Below are 12,936 nucleotides of genomic sequence, written 5' to 3'. Positions count from 1 at the left end.
GAACATGTAATGTTTGTCTTTCTGTGCCTGGCCTTGAATATACTATTAATAGTTATGTTTCTATCACTTTTTGGATCTAGGTAAAATGAAAAAGGGCAAAAAAACTTACTTGTTTGGGGAAGAATGCTAAATTAAAAGATGACATTAGGAACAGTGCTAAATCCTTGCTTTTGCTTAAATGTTGCCATCAAGGAGAAAATTCAAACCTCAAACTTCTGACAAGTGAAGCCTGGCAGGTTGGGTGATGGTGGGAAGATCTGGATGCTTTAATCAAGAGTCTGGGGGATTAAATGCCTATAGGCAGGCAGATCGAGTGTGTAGGGAAAGCAGGCTGGATGTCAGATGATGGAGGCAGGGACTCTGTGGCAGCGGAGAGCATGCCTACTCCAAAGACATATTCAGGATGAATTTTAACAATCACTGCAAGTCCAGCAAAACAGCCCTGCGTGGGCAGATGCTGCCCACAAGCCAGCATTTTTTGAAGTATGCTTTCAGTGGGTTAAAGGAACCCTAAAAGAACTCGCATCTGTGATCACCAGAAAATGCAGGCAACCCTTAAGAATCAATGGGAAATAAAAACAAATGCCAGGAAATTGGAGATAGAAAAAACTTTTCCTGATATTTAAAATTCCTGGATTCTAGAAATTATGTAAATTTGACATAAATTCTGGGCAGCATTATAAAATGGCTCAGTAGTAGGTAATTAAACAGATGGCATTTTTTGATTGCTTAAAAATGATAAGGTTACTTAACAGGAGATTGCATGAGATCAATATTAATCTTGCCCCTTTTTTGATAATCAAGACCAACATATTGACGTAGACGCACAGTATCTATGCTGTACCTTGTGGTTTTGGACAGGAGGTTGACATGCTGGGTCACCTGAAGAAATGGGAATACCTAGCTGGCTAACTAACCAAAGGAGAGATGGTAGAGCAATGAGCTGATGTCATCGTGAAACATAGTTTTTGGAGTCATGCTGTGGTCCTCTGACCTGTTTTACCTGATCTGTGCTTGTGAACATTTTGGTGAACGATGTCAAAGATATAGTAAGTGTGGTCATCAAACAAATGATGGCCTAAAATGAACGGGGTGAAAAACTAATAGATGAAAAAATCAGGATCCCAAAGTACTTGAGGTGCTGAAATAATGAGCTAAAGGGAAAAAAATAAAGAAAAATTTTATAGTAATAAATATTAAGTCTGGATTCCAGGTTAAAACAAACATTTCACAAGAAGAAGTCTGAGGATATTGAATCAGCTCATGTATAAAAGCCCTGGTTTAATTCATTGAATGTGTACTCTGAGCCAAAGATGTGACTTGGTCGCTAAGAATAGTAATATAATTATATAGCACACCTACTGTGTAGGTCAAAAAATAATAATCACCATTTACTGAAAGCATAATACCTCATACATAGGTATCTCAATAACTTTTAATACTCTCTAGTTAGGTCTCAATACTCCATTTTATGAAGGGGGACATAGGTTAAGAGGAGTTGAGTAAGTTGCTCAAGGTCACACAGCTAGTTACTGCAGAATTAGTATTAAAATTTTGTTATACTATGCTATGCACATTATACTGTGTTCTTTCCATTATACCATGAAGATAATTCCTCATCCTACTCTATATGTACTAGTCCAGTACATAGTACGTGCTCAAAAAAAGTAAATGAATGGATAAAGGAATCAAATTTAGGCTCTGACTACAACACGGGAATTGAGTTTAACTTAGGCACCACATTTAAAGGATGCTGACAATTTGAAGTGCATACTGAGAAAGTGAGCAGGGTAGTGGATGATCTGCTGGAAAGGATAAGCAATTAAATAATCATGGAATATCTAGTTTGGAAAATATACAGCACAGTGGGGAGATGACAGTGATCTTCGCATATGCAAAATATTATTTCATAGAGAAAAGAATTTTAATTTTCTTTATTTTAGGTAAGGTCTCATTCAGTTGGCCAGGCTGGAGTGTAGTGGCCCCATCTCTGTTCACTGCAGCCTCCACCTCCCGGGTTCAAGTGATTCTCCTGCCTCAGCCCCCCAAGTAGCTGGGATTACAGATGCCTGCCATCATGCCCAGCTAATTTTTGTATTTTTACTAGAGAGGGGGTTTCACCATGTTGGCCAGGCTGGTGTTGAACTCCTGAACTCAGGTGATCTGCCCACCTCAGCCTCTCAAAGTGCTGGGGTTATAGGTGTAAGCCACCATGCCGGGCCTTAATTTTCAGAGAGAAAAGTCTTTTCCTATATTCATTTTTAAGACTGGTAGCATAGCCAGTTCCTCCTCTTTTCCAGGAGGTATTCAAATCCAGGTTGGGTGTAACTAGACAGTGCATTATTTCAAAGTAGCTCCCTGTATCCTCTCCTCCTACTCAGGCCTTGGTTGTGTCAGTTGCTGAGAACATGTTTGTTAAGTTGCCATTGGTCAGGTGTGTGGCGGAAACAACTGCTTTGGGTACAAGCAGTCTGTACTCAGTGACCTCCAGAACATTTTCCAAATGTAAGATGCCAGGATTTTATATGATTTACAGTGAATAATTCAGCACCATGCTGTCCCACGTTTGGACTTAACAGTTGTCCATTGTTTTCCATCAGTGGTTCTTAAAGTATAGTTCCCAGACAAGCAGGGTCAACATTACATCAGCATCATCTGGAAACGTGTTAGAAGTGCAATTTTTGGGCTGGGCGTGGTGACTCACGTCTGTAATCCCAGCACTTTGGGAGGGTGAGGCAGATGGATCACGAGGTCAAGAGATTGAGACCATCCTGGCCAACATGGTGAAACCTTGACTCTACTAAAAGTACAAAAATTAGCTGGGCATGGTGGCAGGCACCTGTAGTCCCAACTACTTGGGAAGCTGAGGCAGGAGAATCACTTGAACCCAGGAGGCGGAGGTTGCAGCGAGCCAAGATTGTGCCGCCACACTCCAGCATGGAAACAGAGCAAGACTGTCTCAAAGAAAAAAAGTGCAATTTTCAGGCTTTACTCCACACCTAGTGAATCAGAAACTCTAGGGATGGGAAGGGGGTACCCAGCCAACCTGTGTTGTAGCAAGCCCTCCAGATGATTTTGAGACCTGACGGAGACTGAGAACCACTGGGTTGGATGCTTCTGGTCATCCCTGCTGGTATGCACACAAGAACTCCATGAGGCTGCATGTTTCCTGAGGACTGAAGCCCGCCTTGTGGGTCCTTAGTGTGTGGCTTACTGCCTGGCAATGGTGAAAGCCTGGTATTCACATATTGAAACAGAACTGAGCTCATGAAAAGATAGTGAGCACAGAATTGGATGAAACAGTCATCAAGTATTGGTTATCTTCAGCCAAGAGTCCAAAGCCCCTCAGCAAAAAAAAAAAAAAAAAAAAAAAAAAAAAAGAAGCCAGTCACCAATGTTGCTTAATAGATGAAAAGCTTGGTTATTTGAGTATAATTATCATTAGTTAGATATTATCCCAAATAAAGCAGAGGGCATTGGGTACTCCGCTAGCTCATTATATTCTAGAATTTCTCTAGATGCATCAGGGTCATTGCTATATAAAAAAGGGGAAAGATAAGGATTTTTCAGAATCAAGTTCCTATGAGGTGTTAATGATCTCCTGAATTTGTATTTAGCTCTTTACATACCACGGTGCTGCAAAAGTGTGATGAAATAATGATCCATTTAAATGGATAATTATGGGGGTATCTTTGTATTTCTACGAAGACTCAGCCAAATACAACCTGTATAAATAACTTGTGTTTTAAGGGCAGTGGCAGGAGGAGGAGTCGGAAGCTTACTCTGTAAAGAAACTCCTTTTCCTAAGTCTTTTAGCAGGACAAAGAGCCAGCTCTTAATGTTGATTTCAAAGCCCTGTTATTGGGGTTATCTAATGGGAAGGTAAAACTATGTACTATTCTACATACTGTATAGACTATGCACGGCTAATTTAGGTAAATCTAACCATACGTACCTTTCCAAATGTGTGTTTATACATACATATCCTTATCTTTCTCTCGCTCAAATGTAAATAGGACAGGTGATTTTACCTGCCACTACACTCAGGACACGTCCTAGATGTTTGAGACTGGTAATAGGGATTTACTCTTCCCTTGGTTAATCTCTGTTCCCTTGTGCACCCTATGGTGTGTCTGTTGTGCTGAGAGCAGTTTCAGTGTTGAGAGATGTTATCTTTTGGTTCACTTACAAATGCAAAAAAAAAACTAACGGCAGTGACAACAACAGCATTAAAACTCCAACACGCGCACACACACACACACACACACACACAAACACACACACACACATGCAAAAAAAAAAAACGGCAGTGACAACAACAGCATTAAAACTCCAACACGCACGCACACACACACACACACACACACACACACACACACACACACACAGAAGCAGCAGTATGAAGCCTGGCTTAGGTTTGTTTCTCTGGCATCTGGGCTTGGTCATGAGGTCATCTGGGTCCTTCAGGCCCCCATTACTCCAGAAGGGCAATTTAATGGCTAGGGCACAGGGAGGGTGAGTCTACATTCTGTCCTGGACTTCTGGAAATTGTTCACCTTGTTGAGGATGGAGTTCTGTAATTACCCAGAAAGGAACAGGGCCTTGGGGAAGGAGTATTCTTAAAGGGTTTGCAGGCATGGGGCCAGAGGCTCAAGTAGATGTACAGTAGTTTCTGTTTGTTGTCAGAAAGAATTAGTGAACTGGTCCCAATTTATTCCTATGTGCTGGTGCTGCACCTCCTGTTCTAGTTCCTCAGGAGGCAAAGTTTTTCTTGCATCTTAACACTCATTTTTTCTCTTAACTCTCTTTCCCACCAGGTCTATGGCTTTTCTGAATTTAAAAAGCATTTCAAAGGCCTGTAGAAAAATGCCTTGTAAACATGTTTGAACAATGGGTAATGTGTCCACCTAGCCTCGTTTCCGGGGAACTACGTGCTTATATGTCCATTAATAAATAGCTTTCTCAAGGCCTCAGAATGAGAAATATCTTCAGACTTTTAGTTCCTTCTTCTGTTTGCGAGAAAATTGCTTTACATTATATCATCATAAAATGGTCTATTTGCAGCAACAGATGTGTATAAAATCTGTGCATTGCTTTAAACTTTATTAGTATCGGCTGAGTACTGATGGATACGATCACTCAATGGCATATGTGTATATACCTACTTACCTAGACAGAATTCTTTAAAGAAATAAAAGGCCAGGGACAGAATATACCATTTATGTGATTTCTACAGAGCCACTAGAGAAGTCTGAAGTGGATGAGAAGACAAAATGTCATTTCATGAAAACTGAAGGTGACTGCCTTGAATCTTGGAAGCCCGAGTCATACTGACTAAAGTCATCAATATGTTATGCCTTTCTACACTATTTCTAATTTGCTTCTGCCATCTTTATATTGCAAATGCTTAAAATTTAAAGTTACACCAATGTTTTATAATATTCTGGGTGTTCTTCAGGACAGTGGTTCCCAAATGCTAGGTTCTGAATGTGCCAGCCTGGAGTGAAGATTTTATTAGACTACAGCAAAATAAGAAAAATGAGAAAATGTAAGGGTATTTTCATAAAGCTAGACTCAATAGGTTTAAGAAATTCTCTTCTATTTATTTGAAGATTTCTGTCTCTTTCTCTCTCTTAAAAAAAAAATACTCTGAGGTGTATCCTTCAGTTGGAAGATTTTTCTTATAGTCCTCCTGGCTACCAATGAGATCTAAACGTATATAACCACTGGGTAGAAAAATCTGATTTAATTTTATTTTTTGCTTTTATCTTGTTCTATAAAAAGAAAAAAAAAACAATTCTGGGGGAAAATCCTAATTATTATTTTAGCTAATTTACAACTCTTACTGTCGTTTATTCAGAAGGTGTTGGGCACTCATATAAGCCAGGCACTAGGGCTGTTCAACTCCTTTGGAAAAGACATTCAATAGCCTACACAAAACATTAACTGCTGGGGAGCCTAGAGTCGGGCGAGTCTCGCTTGGGTTTCGTCTGGGTCAGAACTTTCCAATTTCTGGTCTGAGCCAGCAACCTCAGGCTGTCCTGTACTCAAAATTCTCTTATGTCTGGGAGGACGGCTGCTCCTGCCTGCTGGAGAAGTGTAGGATCTTTAAGTCTGGGATTTTGATCTGCAGACACCTTAGGCAAAGTTCTGTTCTTTCATAAGCTCCATGATTTCTCAGACAATAAAAACAGACAAAAAGGTCTCTGTTTTGTGACTGTGTGAATAAACTCAATGGATAAAGCATGCCTTGGCACAGCACATCTGCCGGAGGCATGTGTCCATGAAACACACCTTTCTGAAGTCACCCGTATCCTCTCATCATTGGATGAATTGAACCGATCATCCTTTTCTCTGAAGTATTCTTCTATGCACTGCTCTTCAAAGTCATGTACTTTCTTGAGCTCATCATCAGTTATGAAGAGTTCTGTGGAAAAAAAAAAAGCCATGAGGGACAGAAGTAAAAGCAATGAAATCTGTTTCGTGAGCCTAATGACAGTCCCAGTACAAATCCAGTCGGGAAAGGGGGCCTGGACTCCTTGCTACGTCTCAGATGAAATCCAAATCCAATTAGACAACTTCCATCACCATGTTCTTTCTGAACATGAGATTTATTATGGGTCTCTGAAGTTCACCTGAGCATAACTGGTTTACTGCAGGAGCTGGGTAGAATTAGGCAAGTCGTGAGGGCAGGTAAAAAGGTAAATCAAGGAATGGAAGCTATTCAAAGCATAGAGGTATCTTAAAAGCTCAAAAACTTCTAAGCTGGGGGTGCGGCAGAGAGACATATTGATTGGATTTACTAACAGCCCTTTTGCAACCTCCTTCTCCTTTTTTACTTTCCTGCTACTGAGCTGAGAAAGCCAAACACAAGCATTTCCAGTTTCCCTTGAAGCTAGCAGCAACCATGAGGACCCAGTTTGGGCCAAGAAACAAAAGAAGTCTGCTGGAGGGAGGGGTGGTGTCTTGGGAAGAGATTTCACTTCCCTGATAAAATAAAGAGATGTGGTTGCTTTTTTCTTTTTTTTTTCCTTTCTTTTCTTTTCTTTTTTTTTTTTTTTGAGACGGAGTTTCGCTCTTGTTACCCAGGCTGGAGTGCAATGGCGCGATCTCGGCTCACCGCAATCTCCGCCTCCTGGGTTCAGACAATTCTCCTGCCTCAGCCTCCTGAGTACCTGGGATTACAGGCACGCGCCACCATGCCCAGCTAATTTTTTTGTATTTTTAGTAGAGACGGGGTTTCACCATGTTGACCAGGATGGTCTCGATGTCTTGACCTCGTGATCCACCCACCTCGGCCTCCCAAAGTGGTGGTGGCTTTTTTCTATAGTTTTTCACCTTCCCCTCTTTTTCCTGCCTGGAACATCAACATGATGACTGGAGGTGAGGCAGCTATTTTGTGGCCATGAAACGAGAGAGCACAAAAGGAATAACTGAGCCTAAAAATAGGAGGACTCTGGATCTTTGACTTCAATGAGCCGTTGTTGAGCTCTGGGCTCTTGACTTCTGTTACGTGAAAAAAATGAAGCCTTATTTATTTGTGTTATTTTTAGCCTGGTTTCTGTTAAAAAGAGGTAAACGGATTCATAACCGATTCAGCAGTAGAAAGAGCCCAGTGGAAAGTTGAACCTTTAATTGGTTTATGAATCAGGGTTAGGGTGAGAGAACTGCTTTGCCAATTGCATAAATGGGACAAGTCCCTCTTCTAATCCCATGCCCTTGAGATGCAATAGGGATTGTCCCGAACGTTTGGAGCCCGGGATTTTAGACCCTCAGAGATTGAGTTTGCTGAGGTGGCTCTTGCTTGCTTTGAGACATTAGTCTGAATTTGCCTGATGCATGGAAAGTATGAATGTAAAAGCAGGTGAGAGAGAAGAAAATAACAGAAATCAGACTGCTTTTGTCAACTACGGGAGGCTTCCTGAGGTGAGGAAGACCTGTATCACGGGGGACACTTGAGATTCACTCATGAAATTCAGAGCATTTTAGCCTGGAAGGAGGGGAGTGAAAAGAGGCAGTTTAGAGAGGCCGTCAAATCACAGACGATTGCTCTTGCTGCTATTGCTATTGCTATATTTGAGACTCCAAGGAGTATATTTAACACTTATTCTGCTGGCACTTCATTTAACTTCTTTGGCTATATGTAATGCCTTTTTAGCAAAAATAAAATACTATTTTTTAAAAATTCAATTTTACATTTCAGAGTGCTTTTGTGTCTGAGGCTCTGCCAGAACTTGGCAGCGCTCTGGGTTCTTTTAATTAAGGCTACAGATGGATAGTGAAAAGTTCAGTTTCCCCGACTGATGTGTACAAGGCAGGGCCCTTGGCCCTGACCTTCATCCTTTCCGGCCCAGCCACAGCACTAAAATCTTTCTTCTCTGAGAAAGCGGACATGGCTGTTCTGTTCTTCTGAGCATCCGGTGACCTGGCAATGCTCTTATTGCTCTCATTGATGATAATGACAAGAAAACCATGCATAGCAGCTGTATGGATCTGGCTCTCACCTAACCCAGCGTCTGGCTTGTGCAGTCCTCTGGACTTCTGCAAGGGTGCGGGCACTGGAACAGAAATGGATCTCCAGACTGTCCTACTTCCTGCATTGTACTTACAGACACCCCCTTCCTACCTTCCCTGGATAAGTGAGGTTCCTCTTCTACCACAAATGAGTCATGCTTTATTGTGAATTATTCTGGGACCCTGAGCTAGCCCTCAGCATGTTATTCACTGCAGGCCATCATTCATTAGAGCATCCTGCTGTCCCTGATTCTGTACCCCAGGCTCCTTCACATTGGCTAGGGTTCCTGAGTTGAGAAGCTTAGGGTTTATTTCATAGGTCATCCACCCTGACTCCTCCAACTTTTCTGTTTGCTTAAATTTGTGTTTCAGATGGATACAGTGATTCTGGAATTCTGAGCTTTCTCTAATGTCAATGTCTAAAAAGAAGTTGGGCATTGCAAGTTCACGGAGGGTGTTAAGAGCTTCAGAGAAGCTGTTGACCATATCATTTTGGTTTCAAACCTTAGGTATACTGGTGACCCCACAGAGGGAGGTAGACTCCTGGGCTATACTCCCAGAGGAGCTTGTTCAGTGGATTTGATGTAGATGGCCTGTTTGACACACTTTGAGAAACAATAGGAGCTTGTTGGTATGAGGCTGGATTCCCAGTGGTTCTTAATGGAGCGTGGGACCCAAGGGGTATTTAGAAACCTGCGGGAGGTACTAGCATTCCGTGTGTGGAGGCTGGATATGTCAAACCTCCTGTAATCTGTGGCACGATCCTATGCAACAAGGTATTGTTCCACCTCAATGCTAATAGAACCTCCTGTTAGAAACACTGGGCTGGAAGGAGGTGGATGGTAAAGGGTCTTCTGTTTTGTCCTTCAAGTAACAGAAAGTAGGGATGGTCTTTTCATGAGGCAATCTAGACAGAATCCCTAAGGTTTGGGAAAATGTTTAAGACTGGAAAAAGTTATAGGTCCAGAGATTATTGCTTAAATTGTACATAATGTAGCCTTGGGTGGCATATTGATACGGTTGATGTATTTTGGGTTGAGATCTCTTGGAAAGCAAGACACTTAGAACTTAGGAAGGTGCTAAAACAGCCCTGTTGGAGACTGCTCGTATCTCCCTAAGGAAGACTTGAGGCTAAGAGTGTTCTATTTCAGCCTCTACCATCTTCTTTCTGACATTATTTCTCATTCAAGCCAACTCCCCTATGCCCCAATCCTCTCCAAGCCTTCAGAGCTGTCCATGGTCTGCAGGAGATGGGAGGGCCTAGGTGGCCATGCTGTCCTGCATGATTGCCTACAGTAAGTGGTAGGGAGTTCTGATTTGTGGAGGCTGGGCTGTCACTTGAAGCGTACTCAGGCCGTAGTCCCTTTCGTCCGGGTCGCTCTCGTGTTTCCTCCATCGGCAACACAGGTGCTGGAATATCATGGTCATGTGGCTAAAGATGATCAGTGGTGGGGGCAGAACTGGCCTTTCATGGAAAGTCATGATGAGCTGATACCTCTGAAACTTCCACACTTGATTGGATATTGATTTTACTTCAAAAAATGTATTGCTAAAATAGAGACCAAAGAGAATCAAGTGAGAAAAACCCACTGTTTTCTGAAGCATTGACTCCCCTTCAACCCTGCTGTCCTCATCCATCCCACGTGCTCTGAAGGATCCACTTACTTAAAGACAGCAATGAGGAGGTTGACCAGCAAGATGTTTGCCACTAAGAGGTAGCAGGCCATGATGGCTGGCACGATCCAAGCTCCTGTCTTGCAAGGAGGAAGCTGGATTATTTTGCCATCCTCTCGGGTCTCATTCTGTCCACAGGGAGCTGAAGGGAGCAACACAGGCAAGAAATGAGAAACTGTGGCTATTTAGTTAGGAAAAAAAAAAAAAAAGAAGGTGGATTTGAATGAAGGTTTTAGATGGAAGAAATATAATAGCCATCTCAAGCAGAAAAAAGTTCCAAACAAGCCAAAATTGAAAAATGAGAGCTTCGTGAATATCCTGAGGGGCTGCTATTCTGAGGGGGGGCCCTCGGTTCCACTGTCTCCCCAAGTTATCACCTGACCAGAAGAGGGGGGTGGAGCCACCTGCTTGTTCACCCTGTCACTAGGCCTTTACACTGGGTGAGAGGCACTTGGTGCCCCTTCTGAAGCCTGATGAGGACTTCTCTTGGGTGTACCCAAGGAGCAGAGAGTCCCACCACTGGCAAGTTACTTTCAAAATGTGCTGTAGAGGCTGTCAGCCCGACAGCTGTAAGAGTAGCAGCATCTCCAGGCTATTGATCGGGAATTAACACTAGGGCAGCTGTTAATTGCTGCAAGAAACAACCTGGGAGCTTCAGTTACTGATTTGCTGTCTCCATACAGAAGGAACAACACAGGGCAGCTCCTTGGGAAGTATTTAGAGGGCTTGTTGCTCTGTGCTCTTGATGGATGGGATTTCACCAGGAGGGCAATGAGGGGTGATTGGCCGGGATCGTCTAGCTCACAGCCACCCACATTCTGCCAGCAGCATTTTCATTCCCAAAATGTGCTTTTCGGGGCACAGGAAACAAAATCCAACTGCAGTGAATAAATGGGCAAATGAAGAAAAAAAAGCCTGGAGGTGGGGGTGAGGAGGAAGGTGATATGTGGGATTGGCTGAGTCTGAGTAATGTGCTAATGAGGCCTGCTTGGAATTTCCGGGTAAATGCAAGAAAAAAAATCCTTGACAAAGCTTCTCAGTGCTGCACAGACAACGTGGCTCAGGGAGCCAGATGATGCCGTGAGGTGCCAGGCATGGGTGAGGTAGCCCTCCTCTTTAGCCCTTTATAGTGGCTTTGGAACAGAGCTCTTTGCATCTACCTGTAACAGTGGGGAGTTGGGGAGTGGGAGGAGCACCAAGAGGTCTCAGCAGTTGCCACAGGCTGCTTTTGATGATCTGCCAGGGAGATTTGAAAAGTTGACCCAGAATCTACTCGGCTGGAGTACCTGGCAAGAGGCATCCATTCCTTTCTCAAGAGTTTCTGTTGCTAGGCTGCATATTCTACAGTGATTCTCAACCCTGGCTGCCCTGGGGATCACCTGGGGAGCTTTAAAAAATACCAGTGCCCAGCTTGGCTCCAGACAATTGAATCAGAATCTCTGAAGGTGCCCCAGGCATCAGCATTTCTTTTAAAACTTTCTAGGTAATTCTCAATTGCCACGAAAGTTGAGCCCACTGAGCTCGAATTAGGCTGGGAAAATTATATAACTTTTGACATGCTCTGAAGCCCAAAATGCATCTTCTCAGCCTATGAGGATTTTAATAACATTAGGACACCAAGAAAATCTTGTGGCCAAGAAAAGATAAGTGCTTCCTTTGGTTCTGCCCGCCAAGATGACTGGATGCAGAATCAGGCATTTTTGAGGAGCAAGAGTCTTTTTTTTTTTTATTATCGGCAGCTGTGGCACTAAACACCCAAGACAGCCCTGTAAGAGGTCCTGATCATTTCCACCCTTGGGAGGAAAACTCAGAAATGAAGGCACCCTGGCTTTAGCATGCAGTTTAAGTCTGAGAGCGGCTGGCACTGGGCCATATCTTGCCACCTCCCACCTCTCCCTCTGAGCACAAACCCGACTGAGTTTCCTGCAGTTCCTAGAAATGCCACGTGCTCTTTACTTCCTGATTTTGAGCCTTGCTGCTTCTTGGCTTCTAAAAGACCCCTTGGCTACCTTGCTCCCATTCACATGCTTTACCTGGGTGAATCCTGCTCATTCTTTAGTGCTCACCTGGCTTTCCAAAGCCCACCCAGCTCCCTTACTGCCCCTTCAAACAAGGACTTGGGTAGGTATCTTCCTTACAATCCCAGAGCACCCTCTGCCTGCCCTCTTGGGGGCCTCTCACACTGTATCGCCATTGCCAGTCTACTCATCTGTATTCTACACAAGATTCCTGGTGGAAAGTTGTTCTTCAAGATTTCCCATCACCTGGCTCAGTGCATACACATCGCACATCCACATGTATTTGCACAGGGTGAGTGTTGCATGAATACAGGAGATCATGGGACACAGTCTTGTTGAACACTAATAGACGATTCCCATACCTCCGCAGGCCTACTTGTGATGCTTAGTTTTAGCTCTGAGGGATCATTAGCTCTTTTCTTAGGTTCTTTCCAGAAATCCTGCCCTCAGCTTGGCAAGGAATCTTCTTAGACTCAACCAAATTTCAGGGGCTCTGCTACCCACTTGGCCACAGGCCTTATGAAATCATTGCTTTGTTTTTCTCTCCTCTGTAAAGCTTCTCGCACCTACTCTACCCACTTCTTCCCAGCCTGACAGTCCGGTAGGCTGGTCGCTCCTCTATTCTGCCCTTTCCTCTGGCTTCTGTTCAGATCTCTGTGCAGACACCAACAAAGAGCAGAAATAACTGCCTGGGGTAAGTTACAGAACTTACATAATTTTTACAAATGTG

General features: G+C 43.3%; 1 protein-coding gene across 15 annotated transcripts in view; it reads right to left on the bottom strand.

The window, feature by feature from the left end:
• TRPM3 (transient receptor potential cation channel subfamily M member 3) overlaps positions 1-12,936 on the bottom strand; it is a 919,012-nt gene that overhangs the window by 14,385 nt on the left and 891,691 nt on the right. For all 15 annotated transcript variants that reach the window (XM_074394685.1, XM_074394692.1, XM_074394688.1 and 12 more), the window contains 3 exons: positions 10,180-10,330; positions 9,864-10,063; positions 6,295-6,427 (listed from right to left, as the gene is read on the bottom strand). In XM_074394685.1, the coding sequence (XP_074250786.1) occupies positions 6,295-6,427; positions 9,864-10,063; positions 10,180-10,330 (484 nt within the window). The remainder of the gene's footprint in view (positions 1-6,294; positions 6,428-9,863; positions 10,064-10,179; positions 10,331-12,936) is intronic.

Source organism: Saimiri boliviensis, chromosome 2, assembly GCF_048565385.1.
Source record: "Saimiri boliviensis isolate mSaiBol1 chromosome 2, mSaiBol1.pri, whole genome shotgun sequence".
In the NCBI taxonomy this organism is placed as follows: Eukaryota; Metazoa; Chordata; class Mammalia; order Primates; family Cebidae; genus Saimiri; species Saimiri boliviensis.
This window is presented reverse-complemented; position numbering and strand designations above follow the sequence as displayed.